The sequence below is a fragment of the Mobula hypostoma genome, chromosome 21 (assembly GCF_963921235.1).
Source record: "Mobula hypostoma chromosome 21, sMobHyp1.1, whole genome shotgun sequence".
Lineage (NCBI taxonomy): Eukaryota > Metazoa > Chordata > Chondrichthyes > Myliobatiformes > Myliobatidae > Mobula > Mobula hypostoma.
Window position 1 is genome coordinate 17,855,450 of NC_086117.1, and position 21,242 is coordinate 17,876,691.

General features: G+C 46.3%; 1 protein-coding gene across 1 annotated transcript in view; it reads left to right on the forward strand.

Annotated features, from left to right (window-relative positions):
* Positions 1-21,242, forward strand: part of LOC134360080 (hemicentin-1-like) — a 425,813-nt gene that overhangs the window by 23,043 nt on the left and 381,528 nt on the right. Inside the window, exon 2 of the mRNA XM_063074161.1 lies at positions 12,189-12,259. Coding sequence (XP_062930231.1) covers positions 12,189-12,259 — 71 coding nt within the window. The remainder of the gene's footprint in view (positions 1-12,188; positions 12,260-21,242) is intronic.

Consider the following 21,242-nt stretch of genomic DNA (forward strand, 5'->3'; position numbering starts at 1 on the left):
TTGTTCATAATACCTAGAGCTGCTGTGGAGGCTCAGTACACTGTGGTACTGAATTATACAGCGCAGAACGACCCGGTGCTCAGCCTTAGCTAGGCCAGCTTCGGCATTGGTCTCAGTAAGTGAGGAAGCTCAGCCAACCATTCCTGCTCTTAAACCAGTGATTGCAAGTGGAAATTCCACGTGTCTAGAACAAAAACTGGAAAATTCTGGAAAATAAAGGTGATTTTTGTTGGAGATATCCAGTTCCCCACCACCTTCTTTGCAAATTAAAATGACCTTTCTTCCCCCCTCTTTTCCCTTTCTCGATGAAGGGTCCAGAGATATTAACTCTGTTTCTTTACGCAGGTGCAGTATAGCCTGCTGAGTGTTTCCACCATTTTCTGTATTTATTTCAGAATTCCAGCATCTGCAGCATTTGTGGCCATTGTGTTCTATGACAGGACAATGAACAAACCATGATTATCCCATGGTCAAATACTGATGCTCATATTCACCTGTCAGGAAAACGTTTTGAAGAATTTCTCTGTGGAACCATATTTGCAATCCAGTACCTTAGAATGGCAGGGTAGAAGAGGAAGGCTTAAAGGGAAATTCATTTATTACATATTGGTAATAATGATTGTTATAGTAGTAGAACCAGGTACTCTCCCTAAGCAGATTGTCCAATACTTTCATCACACTATCAAGAAATTAAGATGAAATCAGATAACCACAGATGCATGAGTTAAGAAAACCATGCTTACCGAGTTTCCACACCGATAATGATAAACTGCTCTTCAATGGTCTTGAAGTTTAACCAGACACTGAGCTAATGCAGCCAGGAGAGATGCAACACCTGTTTTCTCTCCTCTTCTCTTACCACCATTCAGGACCCCAAACAACCAAAGCAGCTTTTCACTTCAACTTCATCCAATCTAGTGAACCACATCCTGCTCTTATAATGTGTTCCCCTTTACGTCGGAGGAATCAAACGCAGATTAGGTGCCACATACAAAATGCTGGAAGAACTCAGCAGGTCAGGCATCTTCTAGAGAAGGGAACAAACAGCCAGTGTTTCAGGCTGAGACCTCCATGCTGTGCAGATCACTTGCAATCAATCCATAAAGGTGATTGATCGTAGGCTCTCTGATGTGGGGTCTTGGCCCAAAACAGATGCTGCTTAGAAGGCTATCTTATCTCCATGCATTTTGCGACCTTATGGAATGAACATTGAATTCTACAATTTCAGATGAACTGCTCTCTCACCATGCTCCATTGTCACACCCAGGTGCCTTTCTCACCCCTCTTCTTTAAACCTTTTTGCTAAAGGCCCATACACAGGCTCCTTATCATCTGATCTGCTTTAACCTATCTCCCGCCTTATATGAGTGCCCCTCTCTCTCTGCTTTTGGACTGCAGAGCCTCCACTCTGCAACACACTCAAAATGCTGGAGGAACTCAGCAGGTCAGGCAGCATCTGTGGAAGGAAATGAACAACTGAGGCCTGAAACATCAACTGTTCATTTCCCTCCACAGATGTTGCCTGACCTGCTGAGTTCCCCCAGCGTTTTGTGTGTGTTGCTCGAGAATTCCAGCATCTGCAGAATCTCTTGTGTACCCTCCACTCTACCCCCAGATCTGAGGAAGGATTTTTGACCCGAAATGTTGATTGGTTTCTCTTCCCACAGATGCTGCCTGTCTGGCTGAGTTCTTCCAACATTTGCTTAATTATGGACTGCAGTTATGTGCGCATCGTAGTTCCCGTGACTGACTGCTGCTTCTGATCCTTCCACCCCTGCAATATACTGTAGGGCAGTGCTTCGCCATCTGCAGATGACCTGACGTTTGCAAAGTTGGTCAGCAGTGGCGAAGTATCAGATTTCAAGAAGACATAAGCAACTTAGTGGAATGGGCAAACCTAGAAAGAAACTCAGTTCAGGAAAGTGCAACAAGTCTTGGTGAGAAGAGTGTAAGCACTGTAGGCTCGACAATCACAACTTCTGCATTATCTATTTATTGTTTAAAACTTACAGTCATTTTACTGCTGCCACAGAACAACTTATTTCACGCTATAAGTCAGAGATAATAAACCTGATTCCAATTCTGAGCTTGCATTTCTAATTTGGATGAATGTACTGACTTGTTTTTGTTTTTTTAAATTTTTCTCCTATCTTTCATCTCCAGATTGTTTTAGAACATAAAATGAATCCTGACCTCTTAACTTAATCAAGGTCAGTCTAACCTTTCAGTCCCACATTGCCCTTTTATTTATTTTATCCACGTGCCTATCAAAGAATATCTGAAATGTCCCTAATATATCAGCCTCTACCACCACCCCATGCGCTTACCACTCTCTGTCTGAAAAACCTCCCTCTGAAATTCCCCCTATACCGTCCTCTAATCACCTTAAAATTATGCCCTCTTGTACTAGCCGTTGGCACCCTTGGGAAAAAGTCTCTGGCTGTCCACTCTATCTGTGCCTCTTCTCATTTTATACACGTCTATCGAGTCGCACACATAAAAATTGCTGGTGGAATGCAGCAGGCCAGGCAGCATCTCTAGGAAGAGGTACAGTCGACGTTTCGGGCCGAGACCCTTTGTCAGGACTAACTGAAAGAAGAGGTAGTAAGAGAGTTGAAAGTGGGAGGGAAAGTAAAATAATCTGTTACTATCTCTTCTTTCAGTTAGTCCTGACGAAGGGTCTCGGCCCGAAACGTTGACTGTACCTCTTCCTATAGATGCTGCCTGGCCTGCTGCGTTCACCAGCAACTTTGATGTGTGTTGCTTGAAATTCTAGCATCTGCAGATTTCCTCATGTCTATCGAGTCACCTCTCATTCTCCTTCGCTCCAAAGAGAGAAGGCCTAGCTTGTTCAATCTTTTCTCATAAGACATGCTCCCTAGTTCAGGTAAATCACTGCATCCTCTCCAAAACTTCCACGACCTTCCTATGATGAGGTGGCCAGAAGTGCACACAACACTCCAAGTGTGGTCTAAACAGAGTTTTGTAGAGCTGCAACATTAGTTCACAGCTCTTCAACTCAATCCCCCGTATAGTGAAGACCAAGATACCGCATGCTTTCTTACTTCTTCTGCTTTGCACGGTAACTGTTCATATTTTTTGGCTCTTTGTGGCTAGGATGAGGCGTAGCTCCAGAGTGTGTATACAGTATACAACCTGAAATTTGTCCTCCTCACAGACACCCATGAAACTAAGAAACCTCATAGAACAATAGAAACGTGGAAACCCCCAAACCTCCTTTCCTTCACGCAGGCAGCAGCAAAATCATAACCCCACCCCCACCCCAGCAAAAGCACCCGACCCCTCCCTTCCTACCATCTGAGCAACAGGAGAGGCACCAAGAGTCCATTGGTTCAGGGTCCACCAAACTACAGTTCACAAGCCAGCACTGTCCGGGGGGTTGTTCAGCAGGGAGAGACGGTGAATCTCTACCTGACCTACAAGCTGAGGAACCAAGGCCAACATTTCATCCATGAACCTCTGGGGATGTTGGAGCTGGTGTCAGCAATCTTCCAAAGCGGTTTGTTGTGCAGTGGGGCCTACTGTTCTGTGATCAGAACACTGGCAGCTAGCCGGTGACCATAGTGAGGATGTAGGCATGTGGCAGGAAGGTATGCAAGGAGCAAGTATCGCTGACGTTGTTTTGTCCTCTGCGGGGAATGTATGAGCACAGTGTTGTAGGGAAAAGGCCCCAGCCAAAAGAAAAGTCGTGACATAAGCAGGGAAATCACTGTCAGCGGTCTTGGCTGATGGATTTATGACCTAGAGTTCACAGCGGTATTGTGCACTGCACTTTTCTGCTCTCCACCCCAAGGCTTTCAGGTCACCTCTCGCAAGGCAGAATACCTTTGATGTATTACCTGTCTCTCCTTTTGAAAGGATATTTTTCCCCCCGTTCTTTATTTGATTACGAGCAGCTGGTGCCCATTTGCAGGTCTTTGCTTCGAGAGATTGAGAGGGTGTTAGTGTGGAAACCATTGGTGTTGTCGATTCTCCTGTCGGTGTTCCCCCTGGCAAGAACGACAAATGCAGACTTTAATAACTAATCTGAATTCCCTCTCTGGCTTGTCCTTGTTCTAAAAACAAAGATGTTCATGAAATCTATAATCAAACTGAAAATCCAGTTCCTGATTATTGGGAAATCCTGATTTTTCAGCATGAGCCTCATCAGGTGATGTTTCCTGGGCTCAACTTGATATCTGGTATTTTGTGCACCGGGGTTTCCACACTTTCTTTAAACACACTGGAGCTCGGTTTCCAGAACTCCTTTTCTACACAATGAGGCCCATTTCCCATGCCGGGTCCTTATGCAGGATATCCCACCCCCCCAACATCCCACCCCTCCTCCCTGGAGTTCCCCCAGCAGATTGTTTACCTTTTGTTTAATTTCCCTTTCTTTCCTCTGGCATTTCTTTCCCTGTGCTCTCTGGAATCTCACTGGATCCAGTGACCCCTTTAAATTTAACTAGGTTCACCGGAAAATTTAGAATCAAAATCAGGTTTATTATCATTAATTATAGGTCCTGAAAATTGTTGTTATGTGGCAGCAGTACAGCACAAGACATAAAAATGACTATAAATTATAAAGTTAAACAGGCAGTGCAACCGCTGGCTGGGCCACGTACACCGCATGTCCGAAGGGAGGATCCCGAAAGACCTGCTGTATGGGGGACTGGCCTCCGGCAACAGAGCACAAGGGCGGCCCCATCTTCGTTTCAAAGACGTTTGCAAGAGAGACATGAAGTCACTGAAAATGAACGTCGAGAGGTGGGAGGACATCGCAAGCGATCTCTCTCACTGGAGGCTGGAACTACGCAGAGGTCTAAAAAGAGGAGAAGAGAAGCTGAGGCTTGCTGCTGAAGAAAAGCACACTCGTCGGAAAAACTGCACCAAGACAATACTGGAGGACAGCGCCTTCAAGCGCAGTCGCTGCAGCCGAGACTGTCACTCCCGCGTGGGCCTCTACAGCCACAACAGACGCTGCTCTAACACAGACTGAAGCTAGACTTTCCAGGCGCAGATCCATGGTCTCGCGAGACTAACGGATGCCACCACCACCAACAAACAGTGCAAACGAGGAATAGTGAGGTAGTGTTGTTGGGTTTATGGACCACTCAGAAATCTAATGTGGAGAGGAAGAAGCTGTTCCTAAACCAGTGATGTTGATTGTTTTTAATACCCTAGTTTACAACCTCTACAACCCTCTGAAGCCTCTCATGATTCTGTGCATTGGCGCCTCTCATACCAGACGGTGATGCACCCAATCAGAAAGCTCCCCACACACAAAACGTTGGGGGAAATCAGCAGGTTTGGCAGCATCCGTGGAGAGGAATAAGCAGTTGATGTTTTTGGCCGAGACCCTTCATCACGACTCAGGGATGAACGTTTTGGCCCTAATTCCTGACCTGAAGCTGCCTGACCTGCTGAGCTCCTCGAGCATTTTCTGTGTGTTGCAGATGCTGGAAATCCAAGTACAGTTGACATTTCGGACCAAAACCCTTCACCAGTCCTGCTGAAGGGTCTTAGCCCAAAACATCGTCTGTTTACTCTTTTCCATAGATGCTGCCTGGCCTGCTGAGTTCCTCCAGCATTTTGTGTGTGTTGATGGATAAAGTTTTATGGCTTCAGTTTGAGACAAGTGTTGGAGCAGTCCAGTGTGTCAGAAACTCTTAGTGAGGTGTATGCAACATGGTCTAACAGATCTGTGGAGTAAGGAAGGAGAGTAACAGGTTGTTTTAACTGTTTAATGTGGTTGGTACAGCAGGGAATAACATATGATGATTATTGGCGAACAAGATAAGCAACTTGAAACAATTTGTTGTGCAAGAAAAGTGTAAAAATATCATGAGTTGTTTTTTCATATTGCAATTGCAGCATATCGTTACAATAATGTAGCTCAGCATGGACTATCCATACCTCAGAGCAGGCAATGAGTTCAGCGAACCCGGGGTTCATATGGTACTCCTACCCAAGGGAAAGAGGGTGGGGAGGATGAATGGGGCTGCTGTGGGGGCAAGTGTAATGGACAGAGGAGTGTGAGGGTGGTATCGAGAAGGGAAGGTGTGAGTTATGGATGTGGGGGTATGGGTTATTGACAGGAGTCTGGGTTATGGATGGCGAGGATGGGTTCTGGATGGTAGTGGTAGATCATGTACACAGGGAGTAGGTACTGGTCAGAGTGTGTGAATCACGGATGGGGAACTGGGTTATGGACAAGGGGAGTTGTGTGGACATGAGGAGGGTTGTGAGGGGATATACATGTGAATAGACCATAAGAAAGCAGAGCTGAATTAGGCCATTCTGCCCATCGAGTCAAATCCACCATTCAGTCATGGCCAATTAATTTTCTCTCTCAGCCCTATTCTCCTGCCTTCTACTGTGTAGTATTTGACGCCGAAACTAATCAAGGATCTATCAACCTTCGCTTTAAACTTGGTCTCCATGGCTGTCTGTGGCAATGTGTTCCACGTTTCACCTCCCCGGCTGAAGAAATTCCTCCTCATCTTTGTTCTATAGGGTCACACTTCTATCCTGAGGTCCTAGATTCTCCCACTACTGGACACATTTCTAAACTCCAGTGAGCACCTTCTGAGAGTCATTGAAAGGGGGAGAAGGGAGAGGTGTGTGGGCAGGTGGATTGAAGCAATGAGGAGATCTGAATGGGAATGAAGGAGAAAGGCAGGAGGAGGTGATCAAACTGTGAACAGCTGAAACCCAAGAGACAACCATTTCTGCTGGCACGATGAGGTCTCACCTGGGACCTGGTCTTGCTGGAGACCGAGAGGGGAAGGAAGTTCAAAGTATTGTCCGCAGTCTGAAGACTGCAGACTGTCGACCTGGTTCACTGGCGCCGTCTTGCAATATTCATCGTTTGACTTTATTTGAAATAAAGCAGCATTTTTATGTTTGCTTAAACAAGGCTCCCTCAAGAGTCTTGGTGAGTCTCTTCAGCGAGACAAGTAAGTCAAGGTACAGGAAGGTCCCAGGCCTGAATACCTGGATGGCCTGGCTGTGCTTTTCCAACTGGTGGATCAAGCCCTGGGTTTGTGCAGTAATGAGGGGTAGGGGCAATGGTATATTTTTGCTCCTCTGTGTTTTCTGGTATAATCTGTGGACTGATGCTCAAAGCATCTCGTTAGGTACCTGTGTTTGATCACTTACGCCAGGAGGTGAGTAGTTTGTCTCTTCTTCCGGCTGCAGGATAGCAAGCTGGGTCTGCGGAAAAGCAGGAATAATGGGATGGAGGATTGGAGGCAACCTCCATCCTTTGGGATGAAAATCACAGAACGATGCAAAATCTTTAGCAAAGGCAGTGAGGGGAGGAATGTGACGTTTTATAAGGGAGGACAAATCACTTAACATTGAAATTCATGAAGCTGTCTGTAAACCTCAGTCAGGGTATTACCATGACTAATGGGCCCAACATCTCTAAAGAACTGGCTGGAATATGATCTCAGCACAGGGAATAGAAAATATAAAATGTCCATTTATTTTTATTGATGGATTTGTTGGGTGTTTGTGACATCTGATTGATTGGTAAACACTATCTTTAGAGACAGTGAGCGCATGTAGCAGCAATTTGCACACACTCAGCACCAGGGATCTGAGGAGATCTGAATCAGGCCCAGTGCAGGGATGACTTACTCTGAAGGAAAGGCCGCCCTCAATTCAGTCCTGTGAAGCTCCATGTAACTTTTTTTTTGTTGCTGCTATGTCTAGTTCAGATGTTTTTGGCCCTAACTACATGAGCCAGTTTACTTTGTCCAATTGTTTTGCGTTGACCAGTGTTGATTTCGTCTTAAATGGAAGAGATCCTGCAGATGCTGGAAACCTTGAGCAACAGACACAAAATGCTGGAGGAGCTCAGCAGGTTGGACAGCATCCATGGGGGAATAAACAGTCAACGTTTCGGGATGAGCCCTGATGAAGCGTGTCAGCCCAAAACATCGACTCTTTATTCCCCTCCACAGATGCTACCTGACCTGCTGAATTGCTCGTCGTCTGTCCATTTCTCTCCACAAATGGTACCTGACCCAGAATCTCTCCACAGATGCTACCTGACATCCTGGAGGGGAGGAGAAGATGGTGGCGCAACGCAGTGCGTGCGGCCGCTCCGAAATGATATCGTATTTGTAAGTAGGATGCCATGCACAAACAACAGGAATTCTGCAGATGCTGGAAGTTCAAGCAACACACATCAAAGTTGCTGGTGAACGCAGCAGGCCAGGCAGCATCTGACGAAGGGTCTCGGCCTGAAACATCGACTGTACCTCTTCCTAGAGATACTGCCTGGCCTGCTGCGTTCACCAGCAACTTTGATGTGTGTTGCCGTGCACAATCCTGATTTGATGGAGGCAGACGTGAGAAGCATGGAGGAACACCTGGAGAAACCTCTGAAATGCCTGTTTCGCTGCCGCTGCTACTGTGTGACTCGAGAATCTCCGGAGGGGAAGGCCCCAAATCCTCGGCTTTGCCTATTGCCTGTTGCCGGGGCTGGGGTCGAAGCGCTTGGCAGAGATGGTGCTCAGTGCTCGGTGTTGGAGGGCTGGTTGGAGGCTCGAAGTTTTTGGACGGACTCAAGAGTCGGCTGTGGTCGGGTGCTTCCAGGGTGCTGCATCGGCAAGTTTGTGGCGCTGGAAGCTCATGGCAGGGAGAGTTTCTTCCTTCTACCGTCTTCATGAGATGTTGGGACTTTCGAGAGACTTTGAGACTTTTTTTACCGTGTCCATGGTCTGTTTTTATCAAATTACGGTATTGCTTTGCACTGTTGTAACTATATGTTATAATTATGTGGTCTTTGTCAGTTTTTCAGTCTTGTTTGTCTTGTGTTTCTGTGATATCATTCTGGAGAAACATTGTATCACTTCTTAATGCATGTATTACTAAATGACAATAAAAGAGGACTGTGTGTCCTCATAATCTAACTCCTCCCCCACACTCCAGGTTACAGTATCTGCACTTCCTTGTGTCTTTCCTTCGTCTTTCCTTTTCCCATTGTTTCTCTGAGGAGAGCTTCCTGCTGCTGAGTGTATACAAATGGTGAGAACTGAACTGTTTTTCCTGCTGTAGCTCATCCTTCACCCAAACCATCTTTTTCACTGTTTACTCACATAACAGATCTTCTTTTGATGAGATGTCCCACTAGGTTGTCCACCATATTCTCTTTTTGCAATATATAGCTATGTGGTTCCTTATTCGAATAAAACAAGGACGTACCGTTGTATGATTGTTCAGAACAAAATTGGAAATATGTGCTGCAGGACATATAGTTTTTAATGGGTGTTGATTTATCCTTCCCTGAATCATCTCGCTCGCACTCTAACCTCTCAGTCTGTATTGTTACAACGTCTCATCTTCTATCTGGACTCCCAGCATCAGCAGGCTTCCATCTCAAATGCTCCAACTTCTGACAAGTCGCTCTTTCTTTCTGTTTGTATCAGGACGAGCTGCTTTTGTTTGTCGTTCTGCGTATCCTTTTCCTGATTTTGTTCCGTTCCGTCAGACTATGCAACCCCATACAGACTATCTGACGTTGGTACTGCAAAATACAAAGAAACGTAGCTGAGTCCTGATGAACGGTCTCGACCCAAAACATTGTCTGTCCGTTTCCCTCAACAGACACTACCTGACCAGAGTTCCTCCAGCAGTTTGTTTTTTTTACTGTAGGTTTAGGTGTCTGCACTGCCTTGTGCCTTCATTAATCTCTTCTTAACTGCCTCATTATTTCACCCTCTCAGAGGTTTTCATCCATTGGCTTCCCCTAAACCTCTCTGCAGCCTTAACTTAATCTCCTTTTCAGTTCTGATGAAGGTTCTCAGAGCTGAAACATTAACTCTTTCCACTGATGTTGTTAGATCCGCTGATATTTTTGCCACCAGCATGGAATTTTTGATAGTGGAGTTAATAATACTTGCTCACTAAACATTTTACCCTTAGAGGCAGTGAATCTGCGGAGCAGAATATGCAGCAAACAAAATTTGCTTACTCCGTTTGCACTGTGATTGCATGGGGGGCGGGTAGTGCATGGTAGTGTAGCGGTTAGTGCAATCGCCATTCAGCACCAGAAATCCCCAGTCGGGGTACAATTCCCGCCATTGTCTGTAAGGAGTTTGTACATTTGCCCCGTTCCCGTCTTCCTCTGGGTGCTCTGGTTTCATAGTCCAAGGGGTACTGTTAGAGTTAGTGAGTTGTGGGCATCCTATGTTGGCACTAGGAACAAGACAACACTTGTGGGCTGCCCTCAGCACCATCCTCGGACTGTGCTGCTCGTTGACGCAAAGTGACGCATACTATTTTGTATTTTGCTGCACATGTGACAAATAAAGTTAATCTTATTTTTCCCAGAGCTGAGAGATAGAAAATGGTCCATATGTGCAGGTGGGGAAGGAAAGGGGCTCGTTTTCCTATCGTTATTTTGTCTCTTGCTGTGTTGTACTGTCAAGCATTATGGGCAGGCTATGTCGGCGCCAGAATGTGGGACGCCCCCCTTCGGTTTGTTGGTTGTTAACGCAAATGAAGCATTTCACTGTGTGCTTCATGTACATGTGATCGATAAATCTGGATCAGAATCTGAGACTTCATGGAAGAAATGTTGTCTTTTTCAAACAGAAGTGTTTCAATCAATCTGATTCACAGATACTGCAACAGGAATTGTGAGCAGGGGTTCTGTCTGCTGCAGTTGGTTTTGAATCGCCGCCAAGACTCTCAGTGTACCCCTGACTGATGAGTGCGTTAATTGTCTGGTTGGATCTTACATGAATTTATTTAGTGGGTTAAGGCACTCTGCACAAAACTACCTCTAGTTTGGCACTCTGCAGAATCTGGATGATTAACAGTTTGTAGGGAATAGTTCTCTTACTTCTGAGTTTAATGAAGTGGTGTGGGGAAAACGAAATGGAAGCAGCAAAGGACTTTCGCCTCAGTGGCAACTGGCAAGCAATCACCAGACCTTCCGTGGCCACCCTTAGTATCAAAACTCCAAAGTGGGAGAAGGCATTCCATCCCAAATGTCAAATTCCACATTCGTTTATCCTATCGGGTGACACGGTCACTCGGTCACTTCGCGGTTAGTGCCCGCTGTGGGAGTGGGGCTGGATTCCCGCTGCTCTCCGTAAGTTCGTCTGTTCTCAACGTAACCCCATGGGTTTCCTCTGGGTGCTCTGGTTTCCACCCGTGTTCCAAAAAGACGACAGAGTTAAGGGCATGCTACATTGGCACTGAAGCGCGGCGACACTTGCGGGCCCGGTTCTCAATAACCTGGTGTAAAGGATGCACTTCACTGTATATTCTGATGTTTTGGTGTACACAGTACTGTGCAAAAGTCTTAGGCACATATATATACTTGAGGCTAGGGTGCCTAAGACTTTTGAACAGCACTGTATTTGTCAATGTGGAATGGAAAGCAAATTCCTAAATCTGGCAGGAGCATAGGATGTTGGGAATGGTGAGGGTGGAATGCCAAAGGAGGAGTGTGGTTCAACTGGCAGAGAAGGAGTGCCGGGGTGGGGGGGTGGGGGGAGAGGGGGTGGTGTGGGTGCAGACACACCCAGCCCTGAGACTCCAAGCAGGGTCATTTGATTCCAAACAATTGATATATTGATCATTACAGAATGTCTCCCTGGTGTTTCCTGCTCCCTCCCCTGTCCCACCCCCTTTTTCCAACCATGATTCCCCTCTCCCTGCCCTCTTCCCTCACTCAGTCCGCAATAGAGAATCAGAATCAGGTTTATCATCACTCACATATGTCGTGGAATTTGTTTTTTGCGGAAGCAGTACAGTGCAATACATAAAATTACTACAGTACCGTGCAAAAGTCTTTGGCGCCCGAGGTATATACGCAATATGTGCGTAAGAATTTTGCACAGTTCTGTTGGTGACAAATAAAGGTTATCTCTTTTATCTCGTTATCATAACAGATGTCTAATTCACATTCATAGTTTGACATACTTTCCTTAGACTTTGAAGTTAAATTGAAGATGTGTTTTAGTTTAACGGACTATGTTTATGAGAAAAGCAATATCTGATGTCAGAAACGGGCCGTTGTAGCTGCCAGCATTTGATTCGTCTGGTTTCTAAAATGTTTCAGATCGCTGCTGCGTGTCTTCTCACAGAACATAGCAATCATCAACATTTTGGTAACGGGCTCTTTTACGGCAGGCTGTGATGAATTATTCTTTGCCCTCTTGCAGAGATTGGTCCGGTTACTGTCACCTCAGATCCAAAGAAATTCCAGAGGGAGCTCCGAGATCTCTACGTGCAGGTTAGTGCTGAGCCTACTTTGACCTTTGCCACTTGGAACCCAACCTTACTTGAGCTCAGAGGTTCTCAAGGCCTGAGTTCTGAGACTGTGCGTCAACTTGGATCGGTTATGTGGAGCAACATGGCACCTGAGTTGTTTGGACGGCACTGTGAAAAACAGTGGGGTCGTTTCCAATGAAATATAAAACTTTATTTAAAGGCAGCATGAAAATACCTTTAAATGAGGTAATTTTGAAACCAATGTAATAAAGTAAAGAAAAATATAATTAATTAAATTTCTTGCCGTTGACATTGGATGCGTTGAATTCTATGGTATTACCCACTTATCACCAAGTGAAAAATTATTCAATATAAAATTCCAGAAAAATAAGTATTTCCTCTAAATGCCGCATCCATGTCCACTATAGATCAAAATAACTGAAAAAAATAATTAGACTTAGATTTATTTATCACATGTACATCCGTACGTGCATCTGCTTCCGGTAAGATGGCGGCCCGTTTGGACACAGCAGCCTCTCGAGGCGCTTTTTTTCTTTGTTAAATGTTACTCGTTGATCGGAGGAGCTGACCAGGGTGTCCAGCGGGTGGCCGGAGGAGCTGAACTGGGTTTCGGAGGAGTGGGTCTGGGTGCAGACCATGTTGCAGACTGCTACTCGAAGGCATCAGAGATGGGGCGTGAAGGCGGTGTGCAGTGTAACCGTGGGTGATTGTCTTGGACGATTGCAAGACCCCGTTGGACATTGATAATGTAAGACGCTGCAGGCCTGGTTCTCTTGTTGGGTGGCATGACAGGTGGCGTGGGAGATGCATGGCCTTGCTTGTACCAAGGACATGGTCTCCAGCCCTGGGATGCCGCAGGCCTGTTTCCCTTGATTGGTGGTGCAACAGGCAATGTGGGAGCTGCGTGGCCTGAGTTGTAGCGAGGATTAGGCCTCAAGCCGGGGGCTTGCCTGTTTCTGCAGTCCGAGAGAGACGCTGGTGGTGGTGTAGCGTGGCGTCCATGTTCAGTTGGGAGCTGTCCTCTCCCATCAGTGCTCGATTGGTGGAATGACAGACTGGATTGCAGTAGCTGTGCACTCCCAGGAATCTGTACAATCAATCTGTGGGACATGCTGCTCAGGGTTTTGGACTGTTTTGAATGTGCTGTGTATGGTTTGCACCGTGGTCCCAGAGGAATGATGTTTCGTTTGGCTGTATCCATGTATGCTTGAATGATAATTAAACTTGAATTAGATTTTTTTTTTAACTGTGTCATTTGCATTAACAGTCAACACATACAAGGATGTGCTGGGGCCAGCCCGAACATGTGCAGAAAAAGTGAAAGAAAATTTCTGAGATTGGGCCCAGACACCTCCTCCTCTAAAGATATTTATTCCCTCATCAATTGGATTTTCCCTCAGGCCTCTGGAATGAATGTACTCTTCCCAGTAAGACAATCGGAATGTTAGTATTCCTAAAGCATCTGAGGTCTTGTTTCTTGCTCCAGAGAACTTTATAAATGGAAGAAGTCCTTGACAGTTCAGCTTTTTGGGAATGGTGTCAGTGTGTTTGCAGCTGTTTCCATTTCTCTCGTTGGCAATTCCGCTTATCAAAGCCAGGGATGTTACTGCTGTCGGATATTGGACACTGTTGTCATCAATCAATCCCAGGTCAGGGGAAGCCCAGTTAGGAATGAGAGCCCCCGTACATGATCAAATGTCTGAATTCCAGCTGCACCACAGAGGTCACAACTGTTGTATCATGACGATCATCGTCAGTCATGGTTACTGATTAAGGACAACTTGCTTGTCTGGCTCCATGCCCTTTAGGAACATTGACACTGCTCCCCCCCATTTACACAAACCACCCCCCTGAATGTAATATGAGACCCCTGATATCATTCTTCTTCAGAGTCATGGAGTTTAGACTGATGTAGCATGGAAACAGGCCTTCCGGTCCTACACATCCATACTGGCCATGTGCCCAGCAGGCTGGTCCCATTGTGGAAGTTATGGCAAGGCAAGAGTTAACATAATGTCCAGACAAAGACAGATTGCAGATAGAGTGCTGACAGCCCAGGCAGGAAAGGTTTTTGAAGGAAACAGCTTCCCTTTACGGAGCAGATACCCTGAGCCATTTTGGCTTACTGGAGATGAGATAAGAATGCAACGGAAGGACGTGATATGAAAAAGCATGGCTCCCCTTTGCATAGCATGGGGGCTGGAGCCACCTCACTTCTGGAGACAAGATAAGTGATCCAAGGAACAAACTCCATCTAAGGGATAATTAATTAATTCAAAGTATCATCGGTTGCCAGCTTCAGAATCAGGTTTAATGTCACCAGCATATGTCGTGAAACTTGTTAACTTTATGGCAGCAGTACGATGCCATATATAATAAATATATAAATAAATGAATTTCAGTAAGTATCGGTATATTAAATAGTTCAATTATAAGTGCAAGAACAGAAATAATGAAAAAAGTGAGGTTCTGTTCGTGGGTTCAATGTCCATTTGGGAATTGGATGGCAGAGGGGAAGAAACTGTTCCTGAATCGTTGAGTGTGTGCCTTCAGGCTTCTGCACCTCCTTCCTGACGGAACAGTGAGAAGAAGGCAGGTAGTTTCGACTGACTTTTAACACCTGTGTAACCCTGGGGTTCTGTCGGCTGTCTCAGTCCAGGGAAGACAATCTCTGGCCCCATTGAACGTGTGAGATTGAGGTGCAAAACCTCCCATTTGTGTGGAGGCTGTGAGATGTGTCACCCCGTTACAAACCAGTACCACGAAATAACAGATAGTACACCATATGTGATTAAACGATTTAGCCTCATAAGTTTTAATGTGACTAAAGGGTTAGTAAAGTAAACTAAAAAGAAAAAAGGCCCATTGTAATGAAACAGTCCAATGTGCACACGTTGGAGCTCACGGTTTCCCTTCCGTTGGTTCTTCATCGATTTCCCCAGGCTTCGTTGACTCCCAGCCCCACTCCAAGTCCACTCCATCTGGCTGTCTACAACCTCTCCTTTTGGGCGTCTTCTCTTTCCATCTTCCGCCGAACAAAAGACCCAGATCACCTCGGTCTCAGGCACACAACAAGAAAAAACAGTCCCCTCATTGGACGGTGCACATTCCAAAGCCCCCGTTATCTCTAGCCATAACCCAAACACTGCTGCTACAGAAAAACTATTACATTAGCAGCAAAACCTTTCCCAGGGTGTTACGCCTGCATTATGAATGGCAATTGATCTTGCAAGTAAAGAGTAGTAAGGAATTCAGTCGTACACAGTTTACCAAATGATCAATGTCCATAACTGCTGTTCAGAGCATATAAGTGGCCTTTCTCTGCTCAGACTTCAGAACAGCATGGTGACAGGGGACCTGCTACTCTCCTTATGTACCAGTGATATAAAAGCAGGAATGAGGGATGAGCGAGTTTTCAGAGCCCAGTTATTCGGTGACATATATTGCCCGTGGCCCTCTTAACCTCTCCCATTCATGTACCGTTCTAGGTGGCTTTTAAACGTTGCTAATGTGCCTGCCTCCACCACTGTTTCTGGCATCTCATTTCGAACTGCACTCCACTCTTTATGTGAAGAAGTTTCCCCTGATGCCCCCTTTAAACCTCTCGCCTCTGATCTCAAGTCCTGGAGAACCAGAGACTAGCCTTCACTGGCACCTTTGATGGTTGGGGGTGGGAGAGGAGGTGGGGTGAGGGAGGTCACCCAGCAATTGGTACCTCTTATCCTTTCTTTCAAGTTGCTATGTTGTCCCATTCTTGGCAATTTCCATTCTTGAATTCCAACCATTCCTTTCCCAGAGGTACCAGTGCCTGCTTACCGCAGGATTTGAACCTAATTCTGTGGTTGGGACCTGAGTTTTCTCTTCTGGCTGACTGGATTTCATCTACATTTCTGTTTATTACCTTTTGACCTGAAGAACAATACCTCGTAATCCCTTGCAAGAGAAAGTTCAGAGTGCGGCAGAGGGCTTGTTGAAAACTGTACTAAAAATAATCACCAGTGCTGACCTCCAATGGACAGAGTTCAAATAGTTTATGCAGGCAGCAATTGCCCATTGGCCATGTGGCTTATATTGAGGCCCTTGATGATGTTATCCAGCACTGTTAGCAAATTACCCAGTGTGTGAAATCTGCTACTGTCCTTTGGGAAGTATCTTAACTCTAAAGCTAATCTTAAATTATTATTAGCTGCCATTTTGTGCTGACTATTGGGATTTAGCCTAAGCAGCCTCCCTATGATAATTAACTGCAGGATGCTGAGTCTTTGCTGGCGTTCAGGAAATGTCAGAGGTCCTGCTTGGTATTCCAATGGGAATGCTGCCCTTTCGTCCCTCCGATCCCCAACACAATTCCTGTACTCTGCTCAGGTTACCTTCTGTGCACTGAGATATTTAAAGAGGCTGAGTCATCTCTGCTGTTTCTGAGAGAATGAAGGAATGGGGAGATGTGTGCCTAAGGTGGAATTGCCGCAGACCAGTGCAGATTTTAAACACTAGCCCACCCTAGTCAGACCAAATGGCCCTATCTTTATAGATTCTTGGATTCAGAGTTATTCAGCTCAGATGCAGACCCTTCAGCCCATCTCATCCATACTGACCAGCATTCCTATTTGAACTAATCCCATTATCCTGCATTTGGCCCCTATCCAACTTAATCCTTCCTCTCCGTGCACCTGTCCAAATGTGTTTTTTTTTAAATTCTCTAACTGTACCTACCTCTACTGCCCTCCTCTGGCAGCTTGTCCGATATACCCACCACCCCCTGTGTGAAAACGTGCCCTTCAGATCCATTTTACACCTGTCTCCTTTCAACCTGAACCCATGCCACATGCACAAAATGCTGGAGGAACTCAGCAGGCCAGGCAGCATCCACGGAAATGAATAAACAGTCAAAGATTCAGGGTCTGAACGGTCTTCTGGCCCAAAAAGGAAGGGGGAAGATGCCAAAATAAAAAGCTGGGGGGAGAGGAAGGAGGACTAGCTGAAGGCGATAGGTAAAGCCAGGTGCGTTGGAAAGCGTAAGGGCTGGAGAGGAAGGAATCTAGTAGGAGAGGAGAGTGGATTATGGGAGAGAGGGAAGATGGAGGGGCATCAGGGGGAGCTGATAGGCAGGAGAGAAGAAGAAATAAGAGGCCAGAGAGGGGAATAGAAAAAGGTGGAAGGAGAAATCGATATTCATGCCATCAAGGATCTCGTGCTTTCCCAGCTTCTGTGATGAATAAACTCTTCCTGGGCCTCCAGCCGGGTACAGCCAGGTCATGCCATCAGTTTGGAGGTTAATGAGGTGTTGCTCCTCCACCCTGAGAGTGGCCTCATCGTGGCAAAAGAGGAGGCCCTGGACCGAACGGGGATGGGAATTAAAATGGTGGGCCGCCAGAAAGTTCCACTTCTGGTGGATGGAGTGGAGCTGTTCGGCAAAATGGTTCCCCAAGTTAACGTTTGGGTCTCACCGGTGTAAAGGAGGCTGCATCAGGAGCGCCCAGTGCAATAGGCGACCCCAACAGATTCGCAGGATGAAGTGTTGCCTCACCTGGATGGACTGTTTGCAGCCCTGAATGAAGGTAAGGGAGGGGATGAATGGGCAGGTGTAGCATTTGTCATTTGCAGGGACGTGCCAGATGGGAGATCAGTGGGGAACAAAGGAATAATGGAGGGAGTGATCCCCGTGGAAGGCGGAGAGTCGTTGGGGAGGGGGAGATAAAGATGTTAGATTATGAGGACGCGCAGTCCTCTTTTATTGTCATTTAGTAATGCATGCATTGTTTGGTGGTAGGATCCTGCTGAAGATGGCAGAAGTTGCGGGGAATGATATGTTGGATGTGGAGGCTCAAGGGGTGGTAGGTGAGGACACAAGGAACTCCACCCCTGTTAAGACTACGGGAAGATGGGGTGAACACAGATGTCCAGGAAATGGAGGAGATGCGGGTGAGGACAGCATCAACGGTGGAGGAAGGGAAATCCTATTCATTGAAAAAGGAGGACATCTCTGATGTCTTGAGAAGGAAGGCCTCATCGTGGTGGAGACAAGGGAACCGAGAAAAGGGAATAGCATTGTTGCAGGAGACAGGGTGGGAGAAGGTCTAGTCTAAATAGCTGTGGGAATCTGTAGGTTTCAAAAAAAATGTTGGTATGCAGTTTGTCTCTAGAGAGGGAGACAGAGAGATCGAGAAAGGGGAGAGATATGTCAGAAACGCAGACTAAATGAAATCAAGTAAACCCGTGCCCTCTAGTTTTAGACCTCCCTACCATGAGACAGTGACTTTGACCATCTACCTTACCTATGGCCCACATCATTTTATAATCTTTTGCACATCCACCCTTCAACCTCCTTTGCTCCAGGGAAACCAGTCTCAGACTATCCCGTCTCTACTTGTAACACAAGGCCTCCAGTCCAGGCAACGTTCTATCGCTCCATTACATTGTGCGCACAACATTGAATGTGCAGTCTGACCAACTTCCTGTACAACTGTAACATGACGTCCCAACTCTTGTTACTCCTGGTTTAACTTCCCAAAATGCACATAGAACACAGACGGGTCCAGCACAGAACGGGCCCTTTGGCACACGATGTTATGCCAACCTTTTAACCCACTCCAAGGTCAATCTAACCCTTCCCTTCTGCACAGCCTGCTTCCATATATACTCCTTCCGAATGAACAAGATGTGAATTTTATTTTTTATAACTAATTTTAATCTACCTGGAGATCAAAAGCAATGAAAAAAGTTCATGGTTTTATACCCTGCTTGGTGATTTTTTAAAAATTCTCAGAGGCTGATAATTGGGGGCATTTAAGATACTCTTAGATAGGCATATGGATGTACGGAAAATGGAGGGTTATGGTAGTGTTTTCTGGGCATTTGTCATCATCATAACGCCTTACAATGCGCGAAATGAAAGACTGTGTGGCGCACCACTCCTCACACAGACAGTGGGTGGCCGTTGACTCACAAAGAGCTCACCCGCCCTTTGACAGGTTTTGTTTTTAGTCCTGCTGGGTGCCTACACACCCTCCTCCCTGGTTAACCGAAGTGCACCGGGGGTGAGCCGGTTGAGTTGCTGACAACCGACCCGAGACAGGTAGTACTGGGCTACGTGGTACCAGTAGCAAGGCAAGGCCCTGACCTGACATCGAGGCGAGAAGACTGCAACTAGCGGGGCACTGTCTACGCCACCCCGAGCTACCTGCCAGCCTAGTCATCATATGGGAGCCCAAGCACGGGAGGATGAACCCTGGGCGCCCTCCCAAGACTATGGTCAACACGCTCCTAGAAGACAGCGGCGCGTCTAATGTAGATGAACTGAACACACTGATGAGGGAGAGGGGGAAATGGAGAGTCCGTCATCGTGCCCGACGCCGGCCCCCTAGGCCTGAGTCGACGTAGTAGTAGTAGTTTCTGGGCACTTACCACTCTGTGTAAAACAAAACTACCTCTGATATCTTCCCTAAATTTTCTTCCACTTACCTAAAAAGATGTCCTCTGGTATTAGCCATTTTCACCCTGGAAAAGGACACTGGCTGTCCATTCTATTGATGCCTCTTATAATCTTATAGACCTCTATCGAGTCACCTCTCATCCTCCTTCACTCCAAAAAGAAACATGCTAGTTTGCTGCTGTAGCCCATCCTCTTCAAGGTTCAACGTGTTGTGTGTTCAGAGATACTCTTCTGCACACCACTGATGTAATGAGTGGTTATTTGAATTACTGTCAGTTTGAACCAGTCTGGCCATTCTCCTCTGAATTCTTTCCTTAACAAAGCATTATTGCTCACAGAACTGCTGATCGCTAGGTGTTTTTTTCAGGTTTTTCACACCATTATCTGTAGAGACTGTTGTGCATGAAATCCGAGGAGGTCCCAGTTTCTGAAATACTCAAACCAACCCTTCTGGCACCAACAATCATTCCACAGTCAAAGTCATTTAGATCACATTTCTTCCCCATTCTGATGTTTGATCTGAGCAACAACTGAACCTCTTGGCCATGACTGCATGCTTTAATGCATTGAGTTGCTACGACATGATTGACTGTCTGGATATTTGCATTAACGACCAGGTGTACACGTGTATCGAATATAGAGGCATGTCTCCTGGAGTATTTCCACTATATTCTGTTCCTCTTGTGGATTCTCAGTGTCCAAGATTGTTTTGTCTCCGCTTCATAAAACTTAAAGCTAACAATTATAAACACAAGGAAGTCTGCCGATGCTGAATCCAAAGCAACACACACAATACACTGGAGGAACTCAGCAGCTCAGCTGTGGAAATAAATAGTTGACGTTTCGGGCCAAGATGCTTCTTCGGGTCCTGAAGAAAGATCTTGCAAGATAAAGATTAGCTTTATTTGTCACATGTACGTTGAATCATTGAAACATACAGCAAAATGCGTCACCTGCGTCAATGACCAACACAGTCCCAATATGTGCTGGAGGCAGCTCACTAGGATAGCTACACTTCCAATGCCAACGTAACATGCCGATGACTTACTAACTCTAACCTGTACATCGTTGGAAGGTGGGAGGAGCCGTGACCCACACGGTCACGGGGAGAACGCACAAGCTCCTTACAGCCAGTGGTGGGGAATGGAACCCTGATTGCTGATCTCCGGTGCTGTAAAGCATTTGATAACCATTACGCGACTGTGCTGCCCCACTGTGCTACCCCAATGTGCTACCTTGGGCCTCACTATGCTACCGTGCCGGCCATTTTAACAGCTACAATGGGGCCTGCAGTAAATCAGCCAGTAGTGGCAGTGGTTCTCACGGTACTGTGCTTCAGAAGGTCGTCCGGTCCGAGTCCCGATCCGTGTTCAGTGTTCAGCTGTTCTCAGTGATCTTGGTGGTGGGGAATTAACAGGGGACATAAGGGGAGGTACAGTATTTAGTGGGATCCCTCTCCTCCTGCGCAGATGGATGTTGGATAGGGATGGAAAAGGGCTCAGTTTGGATGCTTTGCGCACCCCTCACAGTATCGGCCCACTCAAGTGCTGAC